The sequence below is a fragment of the Bacillus rossius genome, chromosome 7, assembly GCF_032445375.1.
Source record: "Bacillus rossius redtenbacheri isolate Brsri chromosome 7, Brsri_v3, whole genome shotgun sequence".
Classification (NCBI taxonomy): Eukaryota; Metazoa; Arthropoda; class Insecta; order Phasmatodea; family Bacillidae; genus Bacillus; species Bacillus rossius.
In genome coordinates, this window is record NC_086335.1 from 29646433 (window position 1) to 29657707 (window position 11275).

Genomic DNA, 11275 nt, shown 5'->3' on the forward strand with positions numbered 1-11275 from the left:
GAAACGTCTGTCAAAGATATACCCATTGGAAATGATCTTGCTACATGCATCAAGTACCCCAAGGAAAAAAAAACTATGTGATGCTAATGATAAGAATGTAATGCTTAAAAATGTGTTGTATTATTAAAGTTCTAAAAACCCACTCTCAAAACCAGCATGTTTCTTTTGAGCAATATATTGCCAACAAAATGAGATCTGAAAACTTTAGCGACAAACAATATTCTGTTGAAGCAAACAACTATTCTGAAATACATTTTATAAATGTCAATATTAACCAAAAGGAATAATCACAACTTTAAATAAATAAAATCCCTAACAGCAAAGTACCTATTTCTTCTGGAAATATTCTGGAAACTTCTATAAAATTCTAGAACATTATAAGAACAGAATGTACACGAACTCCTAACGTTCTCCAATATTTCATAATGATGGTCAAAACATTTCCTCATATTCCATGCAGCGAAAATGTTCTAATGTTTTTAATTTTTCACTGTGCCTTTTCATGTTGTTTCAAGTAATTAGTCTAAAGTTTGTGTCAGTAGCATTAGCGGCGCTGTGCAGCCATTTTATTTAATCAGTGCATCATTTGTGGCGGGAGCACATGTCGGGACTGCTACGAGTGGAGTTGGATATATTCTATATATGTAATTTTATAATGATTTATGTACATATATTTATTGAGAACACACAAAATTAAATACGATAGTTTGTTTGATATTTAACAATTTATTCAAAATACACAGTCCCCTGGTTTGCAATGTGGCAGAAGACTGTCTTTCAATCCAACGGACTGTGTAGATAGTTTAGATATTGATATCCTAATAGTCATAATAATTTGTTGCAGGCTAACTGTGATTATGCAGAAATGCCTCCTAAAAAGCAAAAGTTATCCAGAGAGGAAATATTACAGAAAAAGATAGATGGGGAACGTTTAAGGTACCAAAGTAGAAAAAATAATCCTCAAAAGAGGGAAGAGATAACAGAAAAGGAGAGGTTAAAATACCAGAAAAAAAATTAAAGGTCAGAGAAAACTTGCCAAAGATATGACTGCACATGAGCGCTTCCCTCACGAATTGGAAAAACACACTGTGCTGTTTACCGAAACAAAAAATAAAGCAACTAAATAGTGTTACCAACAACTTGACATGTGAAAACACAATCGTCCTCAGATTCTGAATGCTTCACACCAGCTTCAGGACGCATTACACCAGTTCAAATACAGCATCCTCCAGCTCCAAGTCCCAGTCACAAGTGCTAATATGCAGCAAAAAAGAGAAGAAAAAGAAAAAGAAAAATGAAAGGATTGCAGTATTGCAGAAAAAGCTTGCGAAGTACAGGAAAAGAATGGACAGACTTGAAGGCAAAACAAGAAAGAGTATTGAAGGTACACTGAATACTAAAAAGCAGATGATGTTAACTAAACCTGAGGGTGTAGAAGAAGTGGGCAAGAAGCATTATTTGGTGACGACCTTAATAAACAGCTCGAAGACAATTATTTGAGGCTAAAACGTATTGAAGATAAACTAATATTTACAAAAGCGTTAAGAATTTAAGTGTGTCCAGAATACTGTACATCGACTGATCAATGACATGGTGCACCATGCAGTTTAAGGGGAGCACCGAAGCAACAATCTATTCATTTTGCTTGTGCACATCTACATTATCAGATGATAAAAACTTGGTTGATAAAATTGCAAACCTTATGGAACTAAATATATAAACCTGGCATCTTCAATGTATTTTTTGAAGAATCATAGTGTGAGCATATCATAATGTTGAATGAACTTCTGGAAATTTCTGGAAAAGCATGGAAAGACTTTCAAAATACTTTTCGATAATAGGGCAAAATGTAGGAACTGTAGTAAAAATTTATACATTAATACAAATATTTTTCTTAGTATTATATTTTTGTCCGAATACATATGCAAAAAATATTTTAGTACTCATTTTAACCTTTGGTATAGCCTATATCTTAGTATATGCAAGTAATTATAGTATTGAAGATAATGTTCTTACAACATGGCTTTTCAGTAAATTAATAAAAATTTCAGAAAATAATTTTTTGTAACACTAGAAACATTCCTATATTTACCCTGAAATCAGTGTTTCTATATTGCTACTGGTTTCTGAGAAATCACTGTTTATAACTTTTATTACAATGCGTGTGCATTGATGCAAACACCACTATTTTTTTTTTTTCCTTGTGGGTCTGTTTGTTTTGGATAAATTCAGTAAACAGAGGTATAATTGTTTTGATAATCAAAGTACCTAGTTAATATGACAATTGTCTGCAATTATAAAGAAAATTTTAATGTTTCTAATTTCTGTTTGTTGTTTCTGTAAATAACTAATTACATTATGGAATCTATTGTCTGACACATTTAAAGTAGTATTTTGAGTCATGTAATAACAAAAGATTCCAATGGGAACAAAAAATTAATTGTGAGAATGGTCATTTAAGTTCAGTTAGCTACATTAAAAATACTTCAAAAGATTGTAGATGGTTGGTTGGGTTAGTATAGCTACATTAAAAATACTGTAAAAATTTTTTTAATGGTTGCTTAGGAATAACCCATTTAAGATGTAGCTATCCTGACCTTACCATCCATTCACACAATTTCATAGTATTTTTAATGTAATTATACTAACCTGATCAACCGTCCATACTTTTTTTAAAGTATTTTTAATGTAGCTAGACTATTCTCTAATTTCTCCTTTACATAAGTCTATGAAAGATAATTGATGACATGGGCTTCTTTCATATGCATATTTATCCTGTAATATGTGTTGACAAGTTGTTCGTGCGAGCTGTGAACTACGGTAACCTTCTGTGAACTTCGGATCTATTCAAGCCTCGGAATGGACTTGTGTGAACTGGTTGTTACGGTATGTTGTAATTCGTAAGCAACCATTAAAAATATTTTATAGTATTTTTAATGTAGCCATAGGACTAACCTAACTAACCATCTACAACAATATATTTAAGTTTTTTAATGGTGCTAACTTAATCAAATTTGTCATATTTATACCTAACATGCACAAATGCAACATCGGAATGGACAGTTATGAATATTAGGTTTGCCGATTCTGCGATTATACATGTATTAGAATGTAAAAAAAAATGGTGATGGCTGCATCAATGCATAGATGTTATAATATAATTAAGCTATAAATTGACGATTATATGCTAGTACGTGTTATAACTTTTTGGTAGAATTTTACGTAAGGGCTTTTTTTAACTACAAAAAAAAAAATTTTGACATTAAGTAATACAGTGGATTTACTAGGTTAGGTAATAAGAGTATATTTATGCAGTACATGTCCTAGGTTAGATAATATGGTAAATTTATGCAGCACATTTCCTAGGTTAGGTAGTACAGTGAATTTACTCTGAGGGTAATTATCTAAGAGTGGAATGCATCCAATTACAAAAGCAAATAAAAATCCGGTAAATATGTAGTCGCAGTATATGCGGAAAAAAATGCTAAAAATCTGAAAATACTTTTATTCTATGCTCTTTCACTTCTTCTTTTCAAATCAACCGGCGGAGATAAGAAATTCCAAATACTTTAGGAGATATCAAATTTTTTCATTTTCATCACAATACCTGTGTATTCATTCGGCAATCACCATTGTTTCTGGTTTACGAGTATCTATTATGTTTCTTATTGGACAATTTTGTCACATGACAGTTCCGTGATTGGCCAGTATTAAAATGAACCAATACCTGATTATTTATTTATTTATTAATGTTCCGTCGGAGGTATCGCGACGTAGGTGAACGACTACATCATTTCCTTCTAATGGCAAAGGAAATGTACCCGCCTCCAACTTAGGTGGGTTTTTAACGTTACTAATTTTAAAGTCTTATTTTTTATTTGGATATTGTTGCGCAAGTAATAAGTAACAAAACAATTTTACGTAAGTTGTTAATGTTCATCATTTGTCCGGGTTTGTTAGGTCAGGTTAGTTACATTATAAATTCTTTAAAACTAAAGAACCATTTAAATTAAATCATATTATTTTTAATGTACGCTTAGTTTGAAAGTATTCATAATGTAACTGACCTGACCTAATCGACCATTTTAATTCCTACTGTTCATCCTTTGTCCCGGTTTGTTTTGTCAGGTCAGTTACATTATAAATATTTTAAAACTAAACAGCCATTAAAATTCACATTATTTTTTTATGTCCGCTTAGTTTGAAAGTATTAATAATTTAACTGACCTGACCTAATGGACCATTTTATTTATTATGCATTCACGAACACACAGCAAAATAATAAAAATGGTGTTGGTCGAATGGTTGTACGGGTGTTGTATTGCAAAATTAAAAAATTCGATATCTCCTAAAGTATTTGGAATTTCTTATCTCCGCTGGTTGATTTGAAAAGAGGAAGTGAAAGAGCATAGAATTAAAGTATTTTCGGATTTTTAGCATTTTTTTTTTTTCGCATATACAGCTACTCTACATATTTACCAAAAATCCAAACGTAAATTCGGATTCCTGGTGAGGAAAAGGAGGAAGTGGAATGGGCTTGAAGGAAAAATTCTAGCAGTGAGAGATGCAAAAGATTTAGCGGGAAGGCTGAAAGGAGGGGGAAGTTTGACGTAAGGGGAGGACTCTTTGGAACGGGATGGAAGCCCAATTGCAAGTGTAAATTTCTAGTTCATGTTCAAATGAGCAGTAGGCAAATCAACAATATCATCGTCGAACTTTTTTTAAGCTCCGCTACTTAAATCATTTACCATTTATGTACCTACACCGGTTTATTTATACCTTCCCCTTGTCATAAAGTTATCTAAATACAAGGTTATCGTTAAAACATGCAATTTAATTTGCAATTAAAACTTAAGGGTTGTAAAACAATCTATCATAAATAAATACAGTCTTCCAATGATCGAAGCATGTGAGTATAACCAAATTTTTCAATGGCGATGCTTACCAGCAAGGAATCCTAAAAATGCTTACCATTTTGAGTTCTCACTGGTGCACCTGAACTGCGAGAACCCGCAACAGACAACGGGCTTGCAATTGAAGACATATTAATTAAGTAATTCGCAACCAATCACACGCCCAAAACCTTTTATCTTTAGAATACTTTCGAAAACCAAACTTGCCCTGAGATCATACCAGAAAAGAGATAACAGAACGAGATGAAAAACATCACCTCATAGACATCCTTACGTTACGAGTGTAATTACGAGCATTGACTAAATAATAAGAACTCGCTGCGCATTTCAAATTTTTACTTTCTCTTATTGAAAAGTCTATTGGTAGAAAACATACCTATAGTTCAGGTAGATACTAGGTGCTGCTTAGTTAATAATTGAAATTCCAAGTTAGTTATTTGAGACAAATTCTAATGCCGTATGAGTTAAATATTTCATTTTAATAATGCGTTTAGATAAATTCATATCCTGTTTATATATACTCCTATCCCTCACTTAAAAATGCTCGTGTTATTCGAAATCGCGTACCTTGAAGCATTAGTTTCCATACATAGCAAGGCTAATTTATTTAATGTGTTCCAAAATTGTGTAGGAAAATATACTATACATAATATAAATGCGTTGAATAACACTCAACTATAAATATGGCACACCATTTATCTTTATATGTCTCCCATCGCACTTCGTATAACAAATACGACACCGTGTAACGGGAGATACGTGGTTATGTACTTTATCGTCGGTCGGCTGGCTGACTTGCCTGCCCGGGTGTGACCTTCAACTCATGTTGCGTACCTTTCCAAACCATCCTTTACTGACAGTGAAACGGATATTACTCTTTGGATAATTACAATTTAATTTTTCAAAAATTAAAGTGCTCATTTGCGCATCGCCACCTGGTTCACACCAATTCTGTCAGGCCAATGATTATTTTTTTTTCACTGCAACATTCATTTAACAACCTTTTCCACATTAATTATCAGTTCATTTGTGTTCTGGTATCTAATGTCAAATACATTTCCACTAGTACAACTAACAGCATCAGACTTATATAAAATTTTGTTAAGAGTCCTTATTTTGTACGATTGTGCGCACAGTTGACTTGCTTAAAACTAAAGTGCGACCAACATAAGCGTGGTCTTCATGACAATATGTGCGCCGTAATACTTCTAGTTTTTGTCTCAAATACTTGAACACGATGCATTATGATTTATGAGTGATCAAGCACGTACAGTTACCGGCAGCTGAATGGGCAGGCATTGCTTTTGTTTGAGTGAATTCCCTGCTACTGGCTAGACTGCGTTCACGGCCAGGTTTGTGGCCAGGCGACAACGGTACAGCACGGCGGCATACGCGCGGATGTAAAAACATTTGGTCCTTTACACTCCATAGCTGCTATTTAACTTGCCATAGCTGATGTTTGTACAACAGCCGATAGCATAGACAGACCTGCGCACGCATATCTTCCCCCCTTGTTTGGCTAACTGTATCCCATGGCACATCTGTTGTTTACAGGAGTTGAAACAGACTTCGTGGCATCATGCTCACCTGTTTTTTGCCTGCCGAGATTTCGTGCTAACTGAAATTTACAGACGTGCTATTCAAGACCGGGCCAGTAAAATTCACATCGCGCTAAATGAATCCGCGTAATCTGAAGACGTGCTAAGTATAGGATAGGTGTGATGGCAATCTCATTACAGTAAAGTGAATTTCAGTGCAAACAAGAGTAGGTTAACTTCCACAATTTATCACTTTAAAAAAGCTTAAATATTTTTATTTTACTATACATTTCTCGCTTAATACTAATATACTGGGTTGGCTCTTATTTCTCTATATCGTAGATCTAAGCTAGTAGTAGTAACATATCTTTATATCATGTAGTCTGTGAATGGCGGTAGGAGTTGTCGATCCGAGGAATCAGGAATGGATATGTCTTTATTTGGTGATAATGGTTAAAATGTTTACAAATTTGTAAGCATTGTTACAGTTATATATTGTTAATGCGTGTGGTAATAAGAATAAATATTAGGTTTAATTTGTATCACGAATGGCATGAGTATAGTAGATTTAATTTTATAAATTTTCAAAATCACTATTGATAAAACAAAGCAAGGAAGGTCTATACGAAATTCTTAATATTTATTTGTGCTACTTTCCTTCAGCACTTACGCAAATTGCATTAATTTTCACCCACTGTTTAAGAAGTGCAAGTCAATCGAGACATGCCTGCGACGGGCGAAAGCTTGAAGGACATAGCCGTGCGCATGAACAGAGAGGCAGGGGAGATACACCGTCAATCAGCTGGTGGTCAGTGTAAAGAGAGTACGCTAATACTGTTAGGGAGCAAAGACGTCGGAAAGTCTTCGCTCGTACATAGGTTTTTGGACAGGGATGAGCCGGCGAAACAGACGCTGGCACTGGAGTACACGTTTGGCAGGAAGGCCGGAAGGAGCCTGGTGAAAGACGTGTGCCACATTTGGGAACTGGGCGGCGGGACAATGTATCCATCACTGCTGGCAACCCCTCTAGCAGCAGCTGGGCGCAATTTGTCACAAGTCACAGTCGTGCTCATGCTGGACTTGTCTGCTTTGAACCAGTTGTGGTTCACCATGGAAACACTACTGCAAAGTATTCTTACTATTTTGAGGGCACACTGCAGCCAAGACCAGATGAACTCCCTACAGGAGCTAGCATGGGCCCGCATAGGTTACGATAACCCAGACAAAGATTTAATGGATCCTTTCCCTTGCTCTTTGGTGATCCTTGGTGGCAAGTACGATGTTTTTCAGGACTTTGATTCTGAGAAAAAAAAGATAGTCTGTCGCTGTCTGCGATATGTTGCCCATACTTTAGGTGCATCATTGCAGTTTTACAGTGTTAAAGATGCAGGCTTGGTGAAAAAAGCAAAAGATCTTTTAAGTCATCACGGGTTTGGATCTGCAGCAGTTAAAAGCATATCTCAGGATCACAACAAACCCTTGCTCATTCCTGCTGGATCGGACTCCATGGAGCGTATTGGTGGGGTAGGAACTTCTCAAATCATTTCCATTAATAAAGGGCCTGGTGCTGCTCTTGATAGGTGGAAACATATATTCACAAAGCATTTTCCACAAGAAGTAACTGAGAAGTCCGTTATTCCTGACGATCCAGCTCACGACATCAATTTCAAGGAGGCTATTATTGATTCACTGAGAGCTCAAAGAGATGACGAACTTGATAGGTTCCGCAGAGAAGCGGAAAGTCGACATAAATACTTATCTCATCTTGAGCTGGATTACTGAGCACAATATAATCAGGGTGTCTACTGACCCTGGAAAACCTGGAAATATCAGGGAATTTTGTAATCAGGGAAAAATCAGGGAAATTTTTTAAAAATCAGGGAATTTTTGTTTGGTAGGTTGTAGTTGGCAATACGTTTTTTGTTTATTGATCAGCTTGCATTGACGTGGCATCATGTGTATCCCCTCCCATTTTTATTTTTGAATGGCAAATAACGAACAGTTCCCACGTCCAAATTCTTTTATTTACCATCGGATTCGGAAGTGGCATCAAATCACGTGATACAAACTGGTTCAAGATGGTCTGTTATCCTGCTGACGTGACGTGCTGCAGCATGTGGTTCCCACGTTCAGATTATACCGACAGGTGCATTTAATTTTAAGTATCTATGGATGCCCTCAACGTAAACTGGACATTTTTGTTAGCGTTGAAAATACATATCACAGACACTTTTGGTGAAGATTCACCATCGTTGCTAGAAATTGGTAGCTGTGGGCTTCATACGGTCCATGGTGCTTTCAAAACTGGAATTTCTGTTACACAATGGGACTTTTTTAGTTTTTTGAGGCACAGTTACTATTTGTTTAAGTATATATCTGCAAGGAGGGCAGATTACATTAGAATAACTGGATCAGAGCTTTTTCCCAAGAAATTTTGTGCAATCAGATGGAATACTGCAGTTTCTGAGCGTGCCATGAAAACGTTACCCACCTAAAGAAATTTGTTAGTGAAGTTTCTATTTCATCTCTCTTTCAGTGTAGTGAAATGTGCTCTTGAAGATAATCTTCTAAAAGTAAAATTGACATTCTTCCATTTTTTGGCATCAGAGCTGGAATTGTTTCTCACAATGTTCCAAAGTGAAGCACCCATGGCACCTTTTCTCTATGATTCACTGGTTTTATTAGCTTTGGCAGGAAAATTTTGAAACCAGAACTACTGAAGAGCTTTAGGGAGAAACGCAATGTATCTCGATTGGATGTAGATAACCAGGAAAATCTATTGACTGCTAACAATATCAAGTTGGGTTATGCAGTACGCCATGCCATCAAGAAAGAGAAAGTACCAGAAAAGTCTGTCCTGTTACAGAAAAATGATAGGACTTGTCTAAAGGTTATGGTAAAAAAACTTCAAGACAAAAGTCCCCTGAAGTACAATCTTACCAAGGGAATTTCCTGCTTATGTCCGTCTGTGGCTTTAAATTCGGGTGTGAGGAAACAGCGTGTGAAGTACAGTTTAGAATGTTGTCTTCAAAACAGGTGGCTATCAGGACAAGAAGCTGATAACATTGAGTGATTATATCAGTTGGTATGTTCCTTGCAAGATTCTGCAGCACTGTTCTCGTCTTTTTCTCGAGAAGACGGGCGCCTTGATCACTTGTGGATGCTCATTCTTAAGGCATATACAGTAGCTTCCAAAACAGGTCTTCTAAAGTTTGTGAGGATGGTGTTGGTACTTTCCCATGGAAATGCATCATTGGAAAGAGGATTTTCAGTGAATTCTAATCAGCTGACTGAAAACTTGCAGGAAGAAATACTGATCGCACAAAGACATGTATGACTTTGTTCAACGTTCTGGAGGTGTAGAGCAGTATGTAAGAAATGCTAGTTGTAGGCGTAAGGAAGCCCTGCAAACAAAACAAAAAGAAAAGGAAGCTACAGACAAGAAGAAGGCAGAAAAAAGAAGAGTTGAAGAGGAGATCAAGTCATTGCAGTTGAAGAAGGCTCGAATGTTGGATTTGGCTCGTTCTGAAGTAAGTGCAATAGATGCAAAAGTTGAGTCACTGCGAAATTGATGGGAGCTTCCTTTTACTAATTTTTTTTGCAAAAGAAAGTGTGTGAAATATTTGTAGCAGCATGTTTTATTTGCCATCAATTGAGTCACTTTGGCCACGTTTGGAAGAAGGTAATTTTTTTACTAATTTAAGTAAGTTAAAATACTTTGAAACTCGTCAATGTAAGATTATGCAATTTTTTTCAGTTTCTTGGAATGTCGTAATTGTGTTAAAGAAAACCTGGAAAAATTCAGTTTTAGACCTGGAAAACCTGGAAAAATCAGGGAATTTAATTTACTAGATCTGGTAGACACCCTGTATAATAAAATTAATAGTATAAAAAAGTTTAATTCTGCAGATTAGCAGCTTCCGGAAAATAATGTGAAAATGTTAGGTAGGAGCTTAGCTATATTATGAAAAAAATTGTTGTTAAAATGGTTATTTATAAATTGTTAATATAGCTAACCTAACCAACATTTTACTTAAGTTATTATCAAACTGATTTTGTGGATGTAGCTTGTCTGCATAATTACAAAATATTAACAAGTAGGCCTACTTAGTCACCTTTAAGTTTCAGACTCATATTTCTTTACAAATACCATCTTAGCTTTTAAATTATTTCAGTGAAGTTTCTGCTACACCAACATTATTGTTCTAATAATTCTTTATAAAGTGTTTCTTTCAGTACAGACAATTATAAAATGCCTGTTGAACCAGTGTTCTGTATGTTCAAGTTTGAGAGCACCTCCATTATCACAGCTAACAGAGTTAAAAAAAAAAAATTCAGTTTATAAATAATTGTGAAAATTTACTCTAGATTTCACTGAATGCTGTAAAATTGGAAATTAAATAAAATATACAGATTAAACCTCTAGCGTGATATTCTTATTTCAAAATTGTTTTTTCATGGTTTTGGTGAAGAGAGGTGGGCAAGGTGTAGGAGGGTGAAAAGTTTTGAAGAGATAAGAGATATTGGGCCGTTGGACAAGTATTTTTGGCTCTGTTGACGTGTTGATTTGAATTGATTATTATTACAGTTACAATATCCATTAAAGTTTATAATAGTCTCTCATAGTACATATATTCCGAAATTTGAAGCAGGATATAATCAAGCGCATACTAGAAACATTATGTATTAAAAATTGGGCAGTTATGCAAAAGTCAGTCTAAATAGATATAAATATAATTCTTACCTACAGTCATGTCATAAAATTTTATCATGTTAATTCTAGAGTAAGCAATGCGTCATTGCACTTTTGAAGACTGGAGTATG

General features: G+C 35.2%; 2 protein-coding genes across 2 annotated transcripts in view; one reads left to right on the forward strand and one right to left on the reverse strand.

Moving 5' to 3' along the window:
- The window catches only part of LOC134533776 (T-complex protein 1 subunit alpha), a 39417-nt gene extending 34273 nt beyond the window's left edge, over window positions 1-5144 (reverse strand). The window contains exon 1 of the mRNA XM_063371425.1: window positions 4972-5144. Coding sequence (XP_063227495.1) covers window positions 4972-5044 — 73 coding nt within the window. The 5' untranslated portion in view covers window positions 5045-5144. The remainder of the gene's footprint in view (window positions 1-4971) is intronic.
- A 1931-nt stretch (window positions 5145-7075) lies between these two features.
- Window positions 7076-8281, forward strand: LOC134533778 (cytoplasmic dynein 2 light intermediate chain 1). The gene has a single exon (XM_063371428.1). The coding sequence runs from the start codon at window positions 7175-7177 to the stop codon at window positions 8231-8233; it is 1059 nt and encodes a 352-aa protein (XP_063227498.1). The 5' UTR covers window positions 7076-7174; the 3' UTR covers window positions 8234-8281.
- Window positions 8282-11275: the final 2994 nt, after the last annotated feature.

Excerpts from the sequence above, each read along its gene's own strand:
- LOC134533778 (XM_063371428.1), top strand. The coding sequence starts at position 7,175 with ATGCCTGCGACGGGCGAAAGCTTGAAGGACATAGCCGTGCGCATGAAC.